Source organism: Nestor notabilis, unplaced genomic scaffold (assembly GCF_000696875.1).
Source record: "Nestor notabilis isolate BGI_N333 unplaced genomic scaffold, ASM69687v1 scaffold9174, whole genome shotgun sequence".
Lineage (NCBI taxonomy): Eukaryota > Metazoa > Chordata > Aves > Psittaciformes > Psittacidae > Nestor > Nestor notabilis.
This window is the reverse complement of record NW_009926037.1, coordinates 1-15400: the sequence shown is the minus strand read 5'-3', so window position 1 is coordinate 15400 and position 15400 is coordinate 1. Positions and strand designations below refer to the sequence as shown.

The following is a 15400-nucleotide window of genomic DNA, read 5'->3' as shown; positions in this document are numbered from 1 at the left end:
AGTGGTTTAGTATCATTACCTCTTGAAGCACTGATTAGTAGCACTGGATGCAACTGTGTTATAGGCAGAAGGGCAGGGAAGGGCGGAAGAGGTAGGACACAGATCAGCAGTGTGTCCTCATTTTGTCACTACACTTCAAGCACCCACCTTGTCACCTCATACCTGTGGAGTGGGAGCAGCTGCAACATAAACGCCTTGGTGCAATCTAACTCCACCATGTTTTGTTTGGGGAGAATCTTCCAACTCATCAGATTAGAGTAGTGGAAATATTTTAGTTTCTGCACAGTGTGGCTACATAGAATCATAGAATAGTTTGGGTTGGAAAGGACCTTAAGATCACCTAGTTCCAACCCCCTGCCACGGGCAGGGATGCCCCACACTAGACCATGTCACCCAAGGTTCTATCCAACCTGTCCTTGAACACTGCCAGAGATGCTTTTCCAGACAGGATAGGGAGACTGAAATTGATTAGAAACTAACAATAATTGGAAATGTTGAAACACCAAGATATTTGTAATTTTTATATTTGAAATTAATAACTAATTAAAGTTGAATAAGCAAGGGAAAAAACCTCAAACCCTATATAGTCTTTTCATCCATATATATGAAATTTGAAGCAATGTGTGCCAAGCCATATTCCAACCAAGTGCAAATATGAAAGCTAAGCTACACTGATTTTGGATGTAAGATTTATGACTGAAATAACAGTCTAGATGAATGGGACAATAATGCCGTGTTTAATACCTGTATGGCAATTTAAAACCTCTATAGCTGTGTTTCTATTTACAGTAAGGTTACACTTTCATAGTACATTATTTTTCTTTACGCTGCTCTTGATTCCCAAGCTAGATATATTTTCCTGAAATCTGTCTTGTTCCCTAGACACACGAAAATGTGATAACATTTTTAGCATCTCTGAAGGATTCAACAACTCAGTGCGGGCTTCAGTCTTGGAACTGACCTAAGAGGGAAAAAAATCCTTCACTCAGACTGAATACCAAGGTTAAAACCTAATCTTTTAAAAACTTCACATCAGTCGCTTAACCTCCCGATAAGGTTTCCAAACTGCTATTGGTGAGCTGATGACTTGCCTGTAGATTGAAGTGGATGTTAATGAAGACTTATGTTCAGTCTTCCTTTGAAAGCTTGATCCTGAATATTTATTTTTATAAGCATGCCAAAAGTAGACACATCTAACTAAATTTTTTTTCTATGATGTTGGGCCAGAAACTTGCTGAAAGGTTTGAAGGAAATCAGGGGAGATGCTTGAGATCTGAAATCAGAAGTGTGCATTTGACTTTCTGATCAGTCTCCTGGTTGAGGGAATTTGGGACTCTTCCCTTGTAAATAGCTGTAGTTAGAAACTGAGTTAGCTTATTCTTTATATTATTGTTCAAAGAAGACTAATACAGTCAACATCTTTGGGAAAGTTAATGTTTTTTCATTTTGCTTTTGCTTGACCCTTGCACAGCCATACATACCAATTTGAATTTAATTTTGTTCTTGGCTTGATATTCCCTCTTTGTGCTTTAAATTGAATATTTCTCTTCCCGTACATAAAGAAACTAATAAATGTCCACCATAGTGGACATTGTATATACCCTTAATGTATTGTTAAAAGAGTTTTTCTTCTCCTACCTATAGCAAATATGGTGGTTTTCTATTAATTAAAATATGTGTGAGGATGAATATATGATGAACAGGTTACTCAGGATTGAAAAAACATGAAAAATAAGTTTTCTATGACATTATTCCTTTGCACTGTTTATGTGGCAATCACAATTCAGGCCAATAAAACTTGCACTATTTGAGATGTTTTGTTGGGGCAGTTTCTTGATGTTCTTCCACCTCTTAAATCCAGAGGTCTCGTTACCACAGGTACGATCTTGAAAGTATCTAAGTGGCCTAATGCTCTTAATGCCACTGACAGCCACTGGGGCTTGCACACTGCTGAGATATTTTATTCTGAATCTTACTATTCACATGTCAGGAGAAAAGAACAACATTAAGCTAATAAGGTGAAAATGATGTAAAACGTCTTTCACAAACTGGCGTACCTTCAGTGTACAAGATCTGGGAACACTCTGTGTTTGAGGCTGCAGTGTGCATCCCACTGGGAAACAGTGATTTTTTTTTTTTTGCTTTAGACTGTGTTCAGATGTACAGACTTCAAACCTATTAGTGATGCTGGACTAAATGTGTCCAGATGGACCCTAACACTGGGGGAAATATTTTGCAGTCAGGGGAAATAAACAATTGTAACTCTGGGAGCTGTTTTTTTAAAAATGGCAAGAGTTTGGTGCAGTGCAGAGGTCTGGAGTGCTGCGAGGTAGCTGGGAGGGGATGCCAACAGCAGATCCACCCATTGACATGAGGGTTGTGACTCCCACGGAGAATAGGTTTACCAGGTCTTCATTGCTCCACAAGAGTGTTGTTGATAAAATGAATGTGTCTCTTTCTGAGTCTATTCAGGCTGGGAAAAATCTGCAGAGAAAGTTATAGATGATGCAAAGAGGAAGGTCCTGTAGCAAGTTTCAGCCTCTAACTTTGCCCCTGAGAACCATGGTATGGAGAGAAGCCAAGTATCTGTGTTGTAACCATTTCTGGCAATGAAGGAAATCTGCAAAGCCTGTCTAGCCTTTTGCCCAGACTTTCGTGTGGCTTAAGGACAGCTGTTCAAATGAGACCTTCTGATTGCTTCAAATCCTCACCAGGTCCTCTACGAAGTCACAGTTGTGACTGGAGATATTGAAGGTGGTGGTACTGATGCCAGCATTTTCATGACTGTCTTTGGATCTAATGGGAACACCGAGGAGATGCCACTGGAGAAAAATGGAGACAGGTACAGTAATTTCATATTTTTTGTTGGTTAGAAAGGGATTGATCAGTGTCAAGTCAAGGAGCACTTAGGGTTCTGATGGTGCTCCCACTGAAACACAAAGATAAACTCCCATTGACTTTGTAGATTCAGAACTGGGCCCCTTGCAAATGATCTTGTAATGTAGTTAGCAGAGCAGAGGAAACCAGGTAGTCAGGGAAAGCCATACTTTGTCATTTGTAGAAGTGTTTAACCTGTTCCTGAGTGGCTTCAGAGATAACCATTGTGGTGAACAAAAACATGAATTGTGAAGTCCTGCATTGGTTTCAAGAGGAACTGTGGACATTGCATGAAACCACAGTTGCAACTTCTGCAATGTGGATGTGTGATGACATCTGCCCAGATGTGGCCTTGCGGTGCAGAGACATGGAAATGGGCTGTGAGCTGCCCAGAGCACTGCATTATATGCTCTGATTTTAATGAAATGATGAAATCTCATGTTTTCTTCAGCAGAAACAGCTAACAAACACTGTATCCCTGGTCTGATATCAGCACTTCTATAAGCCAAAAAAAGGCCACATGCAACAAATCCATATCCTGATGCTTTCCTGTTCCTTTCTAGCACTTCTCTTGCTACAGAAAGCTTTGGCATGCTCAAGAATGAGCATGGCACTAACGATCTTTTGAAGACAGGCTTCATCAGGCTTAAATTTAATTAACTGGCTACTTCTGATTTATTCAGCAAAGCATCTAGAGAGTGTCAGGAGGGCTGGAGTATTTAGCCACAGGGTTTGACCTCAACTTGCTGAGGTGACGCTGGACTCTTCACCAGCTTCCTGGCGATGCAGCTTTGCATATCACGTGGGCTGAGTAATTGAAGATAAGGCTTCCTGCACAGAGGTGTTTGCTCAGGGCATGTTTTACTTGCAGCTGTCACAGCAGAAAGCCAAAGCTCTTGGCTCTGCTCCCCATCACAGAGAGACATCCAACATGTGGGGCAATGAACCTGGGTTACCAACGTGTCTGGCTATTGGTGACATCCCCCTTTCGACACCCCAGGGTATCCCAAACTGGTCTGTTTTCCACTATTTTAAGACCAACATTCAATTCTAATGGGAGGGGAAATGGACCACAGCTGTTTGTACTTAAAAATAAAGCAGACTTCACATCAGGGCAAGTCAACCAAAAATCTATAAAAGGGACTAAGGCATCTCCATCCCCTCAAAAGAGAGATTGCAGTTTTGATCCACCTTGATAGGCAATTGATATCCCTAAGTTATAGCCTATCAAAACCTATCATATTTGTCCATATGGGTGGGATGGATAATCTCTGATATAATGATGGGAAAATGTAATAAAGGAGAGCCATGCAGTTTATATGTTATTAGTTGCTTGTGTTGTCTTCCGCCAGTGGAAGTTCTTCAAAAGGTATTGGAAAATCACTGGGGCTGCATGAAGAAGGAGGATATGTAAACCACAGCTGTTAATATCCCAGGGTGCTGTGCTATTCTTTGAGCATGTCCTGGCACATCTCTGCTAACTGGAGATGCTCTGTATCATACCTGCAGCTATACACTAGCACCCTGTGCAGAGGACATGCATGTCCCCAGATACGCATACCACCTGTTTCCACACTGTTCCCGCCAGTCTTCATCCAGCTGTTAAGAAGACAGGTTTCCCCTGGAGACATTTCGCATGGAAATGTCTCCAGCCTTTGTGCCAGCAGTAAAGGATGGGTGAGAGCCACTGCAACCAAATGGTAAAAGGCATTTAATCTTTATTGGGGCCATTCAGTGCCAATTCACTCACAGCAGCTTAGTGCATTACGAAGAATTGTCTGTCTAACCTGCTGCAGATTTAAGGCAATTTTAGCTACATTACTGTTATTGCCAAGGCCTCTGGGCAATAGACATATTTCTAAGAGCAGGCATGGGTAGAAAAGCTTAATGAAACCCCTCAGATAAATGCTTCGGTGTCCTGGAAAAGGAATAGCAGCAGTCAGCTTGCCTGGTACTTCTTCCTTTCTCAAATTTTTTCAGGCTTATGTTCATGTTTATATAAATGAGGGATAGAAAAGAGCTCTTGGGTCACCTAGTTTGTCACTTTAGCAATTGCTTCCCTTTAGCACAATGACTTCTGGGTAGTAGCAGGTGAGTATCAGCCTTTCATACTGTAAACAAGCCATTTACTGAAGATAAATAATGGTTTGTTTTGCTAACAAAGAGATCAGAGTGAGAGACTTCTATGAAGCTTTGTAGGTAATAGTGATTGTAATGAAAACTGATCGTAGGAGCACGGGATAATTCAGGTTGGAAGAGTCACATCTTTTTCTTAAATAAATAAATTCTTTTCTTAAATAAAACCCAGTCCAGGCACAAAAGCACATTCACTTTCTCACACTGAAACAGGCTGTCTTGGTATCCAGTACCACAGAAAGACAAATAGAGAGATGGGAGTTTTTCAAAGAGCAAACTTATAACCCTTAATAACTGGAAATGGACTGGGACCAAAACACACCATCCAAGTGCCTCTGGGAGCGCAGGGAAAGCAATGCCTGGATGAAAACTGAGAGGCTGGAGCCAATCCCTATTGCTAACATCTGCAGCTATGCAGGCTTAGATAATGGTGTGAGGATAATCACATCCATGCTGTGGGGTGTAATGTGAGCAGAGGTTGGTAAATAAATGGGTTTTTTTATCCATGTCCTGGCACTGCAGAGCTATAGGAGGCTGAATGCCTTGCCAGGAATGAGATATCATCATTATGGATTTTCTATGCTATGGTAGTGCCCACAGTTTGTAGAGCTCTCTCCAAGCCTATTAGCAGACGCAGGTAACATAGTCACAAGGAGAATTTTGCTCGAAGGAGAAACCTCAGCTGCAGAGTGGCCATGGTGCTGCATGATAGACCCCCAGGATTTGGCTTCCTTCCACTTAGCAAGGGTTCTATTTCCATCTCCAACCCCACAGCAGGTGTAGCAAAGTGGTTTTGGGGGAAAACCTAGAAGACACACTTGCTCCGAACTGAGAATATTGAGCCTGAGGCAGCACTTTTGCTGGAGCAAGGCTTTCTTCCTAGCACCATAGATGCTAAGAGAGAGGTAAACTGGCTGCAATTCTAGCCAGTGTAATATCTTCTTCAGGAAGCATATGTTAGCTATTTTTCCCCTTTTCCTACTTTCTGCTGATTGCTATGGATGAGCAGCAATTCCTACACATCCTTGTGCCTATATACAGCAGCCAAGCATAGGGTAAGATCTTTCATATAATGTACACAAATCCACCCTGGTTCTTAATGAAGATGGAGCTAGTTTGCAAATCCAAATGCCCCAAATTCATGAGGGGAGTGCAGGACAGTCGGGTTTGGCTCCTTTCTAACACAGCTTGCCTGAGCTTACTAAACTTAGGCGCTGAGCTCTGACTTGCAATGAGGTTGCTGTATTTAGCTAAGCTGCAGCAACTGTCTGTCTCCACGGTGAATGCAAAGTTATGTATGTGCTACATCTTAGCAGAAGAAGATTACACAAAGTTGCTTTGCCTTCTAGTTGGGATGGGCTAAGGACATGGCCAGATGTCAGGAGGAAGGCGATGTGCAGAAACCTGACTATGAGTCTCTATTATTCTGAGTACAAACGGAGTGATAATGTCTTCTATAGGCTGCCTGGAATGACTCCAGGTGCCTTGTACGGGCTTGATTTTCCAGGGGAGGAGGAATCCCTGTCAAATCTGCACTGAGGCAGTCTTGCCAAAAACACAGTAGCTGATGATTGCAGGACAGGAAAGCTCAAGTGCAATGAAGTGCTCTTGTAAACTTTTAATTTGAGGCTGTTGGCAAGGTGTGAATTGCAGCACGGACAGTGGATCAAGATGTAACGATGCTGTAAAGCAGCAGGAAACTTCCTCGGTCTTTCAATCCCCCCAGGTTTGAGCGAGGCCAAGAAGACAGTTTCATTATGGAGATTGCCGACATCGCACCCCTCAGGAAGATGAGGATCCGGACAGATGGGAAGGGGACTCGCCCGCACTGGTACCTGGAAAGGGTAATGCGCTTCACATCACACATTGCTTTGCAACCTGCTTGTGTTAAAGCCTTTCAGCCCTTGAGAAAGAGGAGAAAGGCAGCGAATGACTCACTTGTATTCATTCCCAGCATTTGGTTTCTTATGGGTTTTTCCTGAAGGAGTTGAGACAAAAAGGAACAGGGGCAAAAGCAGAGCTGTGAAGCTTTGCCACAGTCTCTGCTGCTAGATAGCACTCTCCCTCTCTGCAAAAGAGCCTTGGCCTACCACCAGGGCACCTGCAATATTGTATGGCCCCTGGGATGTACCCTCAGCTCCTGCAGACCCCTACCATGCTCTGCCCTCGCAGGAGAGTGGATGTCCCTCTGCCAGGCAGACACAGCTATTATGGGGCCTGTTTGATGGAATATTTCCAAGAAATCCATCCTTTGAGGTGAAACATCCCACCTCTCCCCTTTCTTTCTCCCTCTTGTACACAGGCAGATTTATTTCTTTTCTTGTTCATATAAGTAAGTTGTCATTTTCTTCCTTAGTTTTGAATAGAGCATTCAAAATGACTCCCACTGCGTCTGTTGACTGTGTTTTTCTCTAGTGTCCTATCTTGCACAAAAGCACAGTGCTTGCTTTTATCTTCTTTACCAAATCACCATCTTGTAAAGATCACTTATATATGGGAACGTCTTGACTTTTTATGCGAATAGTTTAAGACTCAATAGCTTAACCCATGTTCAGAAAGACTAGTGCATGTTTTTTTTATTGGGTCCTTTATCCTTTTTGACTAGGCTGAAGCTGTCCTTCTTTTCCCCATAAATAATGTGTTTCTAAAAGGTAGCCACCAGTTTCCAGTGAAATGATGAACTGCTTTTCACCTCCGTGAGCATGGGCTAAAAAGCATTCCTGTCATGTAGTACATTTTTCACATGAACATTGCCACTTCTAAGTTTTTTATCAGTTACTCTTGTACAGCTTTCCAAAGCATAAGACCTCCAGCATATATTTTCTGAATAGATGCCACAGACATGATTTTTCTCTATGTGCCTCAGGAATAACTCAATCTGTTCTCTGATTTGATTCAGTCATCTTCGTCAAACTCCCTTTGTCACTCCCCAAAACTTTCCCATGAGTTTTATAAATCATATTCTTAGAAAATGAAATAAAATAAAGCTTATTCATCCAGATACATGCAGTCATGAATTGGCAGTACCTCAAAAGCAAGGGATGGCAGCATCTTTAGTGGCAGGTAACATCTTCCCATTGCCAGTTCTGTCCAGCTTTCCAACACCTGAGCCTGATGGACTGTCACCCAAAGCAAGGCTTTCCCAAGGAAGTGGGCAAGAACGAGTTCTCATTTGGACTTGTCAGATGGTCTTATAACTCTCTTACAGCTCTACAGAAGCAACAGGCAGGCCAAGCACCCATATTTTAGGAAGTTTTGAAAATTGTACCCATGGTTTCTATTTTTCTTCACGAAAGAGAGCATGGAGCATCTTCTAACCCCAGCAATACATAGACAACTTTATTCATTAGTTTTCTTTCCTATCTTCCCTGCAAAGGCAAACGTAACATTGACATTCCCAGGCAGGGAGAGAAGACAGGAGTGCTCTGGAAGAGGGGAGGAAGGATTTGTGTTCTCCAATTTGTATTCCATCCTTGAAAACTTACGTAGCCTGGTGTGACATGAAAACTGATCTGAGCCCATTTCCATTTCTGTCAAAAGTGCATATTAAAACTGCATAATGAAATACTTGTGGGGGTAGTGCTAAACTCTCAGACAGATGGTTCACAGTTAGTGCTAACTAGCACAGTGAAATGAGAAGCTAGATTAAGCCATCAACCCTGTAATTAACCATTTGTTGCTCCATTTATGTATAGGATAGTCTCAGTTTTCTTGTTCTATTAAAACAACAATAAATGATCTTTTTAATCCTCTTTGGTCTTTTTGTAAGTCATGACTATCACTGGTCATAATTTATACTGCTTTTAGTTTACCAGAAATAGAAATGCATAAATACAAATTAAAATGCATGAATAAGTGATATTGTACACAGGCAAAAGATTCAATGTACAAGCAGGAAAGTAGTCATCACTTTTTTTCTGTCTAGATAAAATTCATTGAAATTTCATTCAGAATCTCTGCAAAGTAATGAACATAGCGCCAAAGATTCAAACTGCACCAATAGTAGCAATAAGTTTTAAATGCTGATACTTAATCTCTAGAGGGAACAAAATTTGGTTAGTGATGTGTTGGGCCAGAATGAATTTTATTGATTACTGCTATGCACAGACATGACAAAAACTGTCCAAAGCCGAGCAACACATTCTGATCTCACCACTGCTGAGAGAGACATAGAGTTTGAATATTTTCCTCTGATCTAATGCTGAATTGCATGTTCTTCCGTATCAAGCTACTGTGACACTGCTCTTTGTTTTGAAAAAACAGAGAATAGAATCACAGAGTTATAGAACCACAGACTGGTTTGGGTTGGAAGGGACCTTAAAGCTCATCCAGTTCCAATCCCCTGCCACAGGCAGGGACACCTTCCACTAGGGCAGATTGCTCCAAGACCCTGCGTCCAACCTGGCCTTGAACCCTGCCAGGGATGGGGCAGCCACAGCTTCTCTGGGCACCCTGTGCCAGCACCTCACCACACTCTTAGTAAAAAAACATTGTGACTTCTAATTAGGAAACTCATCTAAATGAATGCTATGGAAACCTCTTCCTGGGATAGCCAATTCCTCAGTCCACATGATGATTTCACCTGCTGCCCAGTGTGTTAGATACACAGTTGAAAAGCCAGCAGTAAGAAGGGGTGAAAGCTGTCTGGGTGAAATAACAGGAATTGTGAAACTGTTCAGTTCTGCAGGGTTGCTTCTCTTGGAATTTTAATGTTACTTTGTGCTGTCAAAGCCAGACAGATAAGAAGCTGCCTTAATGAAGCACTAATTGCATTGCATTCAAACGTCACAAATAATCCTGAATGTTGGACTCAGTTTTTATTCAGTTCTTTTTCCTTTATAATAAAGGAGATCAAGAGAATTTGAGACAAATCATTATATAGCTGAAGCTTACTGTTATTCTTTACAACAGAGCAAAGTCTTTGTTTTACAGTCAGAAGATCTTCTTTTCAAGCAAAGACTAATGACACGCAACAGAACCATAAAAACCTGTGGATGAGTCTTTAAAGACAAATTCCAGGACCTATGTATTTTGGTGTTAATGGGGTATGAGTGCCTGCAGCTGGTGGAAAGCTGAGTAGAGGTAAATCAAATAACCAGGTATGTCAAACCTTTCAGTTACAGCATACAGCGCACAATTAATTTCAAGTTGCTGTTTTAAAGTTCCTTTCAGCTATGACATTTGATCAGCTACAAAGCAAATTATCAACATTTTATTAATACACACTGTTCACTCTTTCTTTTCATTGTTTATAGGTGTTCTACAGCACAGTTAGAATGCATAGTTAGTGATAGAGTTTGAGTTTAAAAGCACACAGGATGCCCACAGCAAGTTCCAGGTATCCTGAAAAATAGTTTAGATGCAATGTAAAGTAGACGTCTCGTTTCCAAATGGTGGCTAATTTTCCTGAGGGGAACAGACAGAAATAAAAACAGTCTTGGCTCATCTCCCTGAGATGACTTACTTGACCGTAATGATCAAAATGAAAATCCCTCATCATCCTCTGTGTGTGCAACTCCCACAATCATCTCCTGGTAGGATGAGATTAATTTTGTGCAAGTTTAGTTGTTGAAAAAGCTACATTCATCTTTAATCATAGAATCATAGAATGGTTTGTGTTGGAATGGACCTCAAAGCTCACCCAGTTCCAACCCCTGCCACGGGCAGGGACACCTTCCACTAGAGCAGGTGGCTCCAAGCCCCTGTGTCCAACCTGGCCTTGAACACTGCCAGGGATGGGGCAGCCACAGCTTCTCTGGGCACCCTGTGCCAGCGCCTCAGCACCCACACAGGGAAGAGCTTCTGCCTAAGAGCTCATCTCAGTCTCCCCTCTGGCAGGTTCAAGCCATTGCCCTTGTCCTGTCCCTACAGGCCCTTGTCCAAAGCCCCTTCCCAACTTTCTTGTAGCCCTTTTAGGCATTAGGAGCTGCTCTAAGGTGTCCCCTTGAGGAGCCTTCTCTTTTCCAGCTGCCCCAGCCCAGCTCTCTCAGCCTGGCTCCAGAGCAGAGCTGCTCCAGCCCTCGCAGCATCTTTGTGGCCTCCTCTGGACTCTCTAAAAAGTCCTCTTCTTCTATCAGTTTTCAGAACTCTACCAGAGTTATTTCACCTCTTGTAACAGTTTATCTAGGCTTCTGCATTCAGCAGTGAGATTTGTGAGGGGAGAGATGCCTTGAATGGCTGTTTACCTGTCCTCAGCTTGGGTGGGATATGCTGTGGTGCTTCCCTGGTGATACCCATCTCCAAGCACAGACCTTAGGCAGGGCTGACTTGATGAGCTCGGTCTTCATGCAGAGTGTTCAGGCAGTTCATTCTAGGTAAGGTAGGCAACATACCCACGCTATGACTGAGCAATCAGACTGCACAGCCTTCCTGCTACCTCCACATCCCTTGCTGTGATCTCCCTTGAGCAAATGATGCTCGTAAAAATGTCTCTCTTTCTCCTGTCTGCTCCTCCCCAGAGCAGCAACCTACAACGAGATATCAGAGGCTGCTTGCTCTGCCTGTGCTAACTGCTTACATGAAGCTGCATACAGATGAAATCACCTACCCTGCTCAGGGGCTGGGAATGGAAAGAGAGGGCATTCTGCTCCAGCAGTTTTAGTAGCCAGACAGTTTTTCCCAGACAGCATCTGGAGTGCTGGGCATGGGCTGGTTATTTGTCTGTGAGTACACTCCAGCTGGCAACTCTAATCTGCTTCTACCCCCTGCTGCTTCTCTGACATTTCCCTGCAGGCTTTGCTCAGGACATTCTGCTGCTAACAGTGCTGCTGTCAATCCTGAGCAGGGCAGAGATAGAGCTGGCTGAACCTTTCCCAACACAGACTTTATGCACCAAGGTGGAAAAAAGGCATTTTTGGTCAACCTGACCTTATTAGCTATTGAAATTTGCAAATTTTAGCAAAAGAAAAGTTCCTAGGTTGGACTACTAGGAGGATGTAGACACCATTCACACATCCAAGGGGTAATGGGTTCAAACTTAAACAGGGGAAGTTCAGGTTAGATAGAAGGAAGAAGTTCTTCCCTGTGAGGGTGCTGAGGCACTGGCACAGGGTGCCCAGAGAAGCTGTGGCTGCCCCATCCCTGGCAGTGTTCAAGGCCGGGTTGGACACAGGGTCTTGGAGAAACCTGTTTTAGTGGAAGGTGTCCCTGCCCATGGCAGGGGGCTGGAACTGGATGATCTTAAGGTCCTTTCCAACCCTAACTATTCTACAGTTCTATGATCCTTGATAGAGGAGGCTTCCTTCTGGTCTGTGCCCCAGCAGACAAGGCACCAGCTGGGGTGGTGGAAACCTGATTTCCACTTGGCTCAAAGCAAAGATTTGATTCAGTGTCTCTTGACGCATAGAGCAGTTTTCTGACCACAAAGTCATAGTATCTCCTGCTGTGAATAAGCAGCTTTTTAAAAAAGTGGAACAGCTTCAACAGCCCAAAATATCCTGTACTTCTGGGATAGCAGATCCCCATATAGCATCAGGCAGAGAGAAAACCCCAGATGAGTGTCCTACCCATAGAACTGTACAATGCACAAAGAGCACAGCTACAGCTTCAGCTTCAGTGTAGCTACTGCCTTCTTTAAAATATCTTTTTTATGATCTGGAGCAATGTTCTACTTTTGAACTGCTAAAGGCTCCTGCAAAGCTTGGTTGGGGTCAGCGGAAGGCCATTGAATGGGACACATGCAGTTTCAGGACAGAATTTGAGCACTTTTTATCTCAAGATAAGTTTTACAAGTTTTTTCGGCTGATGAACGAGAGTGCAGCAGGAGGTCACTAAGATAGTCAAGGGGCTGAAGCATATGGCTTACTAAGAAAGGCTGAGGTAAATAGAGTTTTTGAGCCTTGAGAAGAAAGGCTGAGAGGGAATCTAATTGCAATCTTCTGCTACTTAAAGGGAGGTTACAGAGAGCAACAGTCCAGTCTCTTCTCAGAGGTGAACAGAGAAAAGGCATGAAGCGATGGACACAAGTAGCAACAAGGAAAATCCTGATTGAATATAAGGAAAATAGTCTTCCCAATGAAAGTGGTGCAGCCCTGAGATAGGGACCCACAAGGAATCTCGACCCTTGAAAATTTTCAAAACCCATTTGGACACAGACTTGCAGTTAGCCATGCTGGGAGCAGGAGGTGTGACAAGACACCTCCAGGTATCCTTTTTAACCTGACAACTTCCAGAGATGGACTTTGGCCAAAGGCTTGAAAAGACAGGACAAGGGGAATGGCTTTAACCTGCCAGAGGGGAGATCGAGATGAGCTCTGAGGCAGAAGCTCTTCCCTGTGAGGGTGGTGAGGCTCTGGCACAGGGTGCCCAGAGAAGCTGTGGCTGCCCCATCCCTGGCAGTGTTCAAGGCCAGGTTGGACGCAGGGGCTTGGAGCAAGCTGGTCTAGTGGAAGGTGCCCCTGTCCATGGCAGGGGGTTGGAACTGGATGAGCCTTAAACTACCTTTCAACACAAACCGTTCTGTGATTCTATGACATGACTCCATGATTCATTTTTCTCTAATATGTCACACTTCTCTGACGTGTCTGGGCTTGTGTTTCCATGGCCTTTGCAGAGGTATGCCTTGCAAGACACTGTTTGCTGATGTACTGCTACACCCAGGTGTGGTTTCTGTTTGTGTTAGATGGTAACACAGATGGTAGTTTTCAGCTCTGTCTCCTCCCTTACCTTCAACTCTCGCAGGTTAGCGAGAATTTACTACCAGTAAGTAAGTGTAATGCCTTTCTCACAATGGACTGATGCTCCACTGAGCTCTGAACAGAACACATAAAGGTGAGATGCTTATTAGGCGTTTGTTGGAGTACCTCACTGACTTGTTCTAAGGTTCCTATTCTGTTCTTATCACCACAGCATCTGAGCTCCTTCCCGTGACACATTAGACAGTGTGACTAATATCTGTTGCATGCTGTTTGTTCTGTCACCTATCCCCAGGGGGAGGAGTGTGTGAAGCATTAACTTTTGCTGCCCTAATTTTATCTTATCTTGTGCATTGCTTTAATTTGTCTCAGGTTGGTTTGTGTATTTCTACAATGATTGCCCTGTGTTTGCACAGAGAAGGCAGGTGAAAGCAAGATACTGTGTACCTAAGGAGAGATAGTGTGGTTTTTAATAACTCTCTGTTACTTCTTTGGAGTAAATTCCATACTGACTTACACCAGAGAAGAAAATTTCTTCCTATGCTTTACCCCATGCATGAAAAGGTCCAATATTATGAAGAGCATTTCCCAGGATAAGTCACCACAGTAAATATTGTCCATAGGAAAGAGCTGCTTTCTTCCCAGAAAAGCTCAGTAGAGGTTCTGAAGCTATGACCAAGCTCTACCCATGTTCCAACCACACTGTATACTTTATAAGTTTGATCTTTGTTCTTACTCAAATGGTAGCTACAGTTTAGCTGTAGTTTTTTGACCTTGTTTTGCCTCTTTGCAGCTCATCCTGAAGAACCTGACTAACCAAGAAGTGGCCACCTTTACCTATGGTGAATGGCTGTCAAAGCTGAAAAATGCCAGGGGAAGTCTTGTGTGTGAGATGCCTGCTGTCATAAATGATGAGCAGATGATGGAGGACACAACATACACTCTTCAGGTTAAAACCAGTGACATTGGAGGTACATTCATGGTGTACATTTTATGACTTTCCTAGTAAGAAGTTTAGGTTTTAGCAATAGGAAAAAAATCCCCTGCTTGTAATTTGGAATTATGTTTAAAAAAAGCATAATTTAGCCCTAGTATGCTGGAACACTGCCATTTTGACTGGATGTTCATCATGACAGTGTTACTTTGTGGGATTCAGCCTCATCTAAGCTCTGAGCATAAAACATTTAGACACAAGGCCTAGATGTGGCTTCTCAGCACTTCCTCTGAAGATGCCTTAAAGAAGCTATTGCCAGACCATGTTGCAGTGGTCAGGAGCCCCCTTTTTCTTTTTGGTCAGGTCATTCACATAGGAAGAAAAGAAAAGGCTGTGGTCAAAGCTGGTGGGCTCCAGGTTTTCAATCAGTACTGTCTGCTTTGCCCAAAGGAGAAAGCAATAATTCACCCTCCTTTTCAAAATGTTTCAAGACTATTTATCTCAGGCTGAGAAAAACCATCCCTAAAAGCATACCAGATAGAAGAGGTAGAACAGAGCATAAAGAAAGCTGCAGAGCTTCCAGAGCCAAGAAATGGTATTTCTATGTCATTTCCTGGGATCACTGCCTCTTTTCATGAGAACTTCTGTCAGGGCTACTGAATAAAAGCTGCAACTATGTGCAAGCTCCCTCGTGCCAAAATGGGGCAAGCTAGACATTATCTTGTGGACACCTTATTTGAAAGGCTGATCCTTAAAGGGGATTCTGCCACACTTGTGCACATAATCACCTCTTGACCTCTACCTTTTTATTTTATTTATA

At 43.0% G+C, this 15400-nt stretch overlaps 1 protein-coding gene across 1 annotated transcript in view; it reads left to right on the top strand.

Moving 5' to 3' along the window:
* The window catches only part of LOXHD1 (lipoxygenase homology domains 1), a gene marked incomplete at both ends in the record, with an annotated part of 53745 nt that extends 39128 nt beyond the window's left edge, over positions 1-14617 (top strand). The window contains 3 exons of the mRNA XM_010013327.1: positions 2715-2842; positions 6740-6857; positions 14440-14617. Of these exons, the coding sequence (XP_010011629.1) occupies positions 2715-2842; positions 6740-6857; positions 14440-14617 (424 nt within the window). The remainder of the gene's footprint in view (positions 1-2714; positions 2843-6739; positions 6858-14439) is intronic.
* Between the last annotated feature and the right edge of the window lie 783 nt (positions 14618-15400).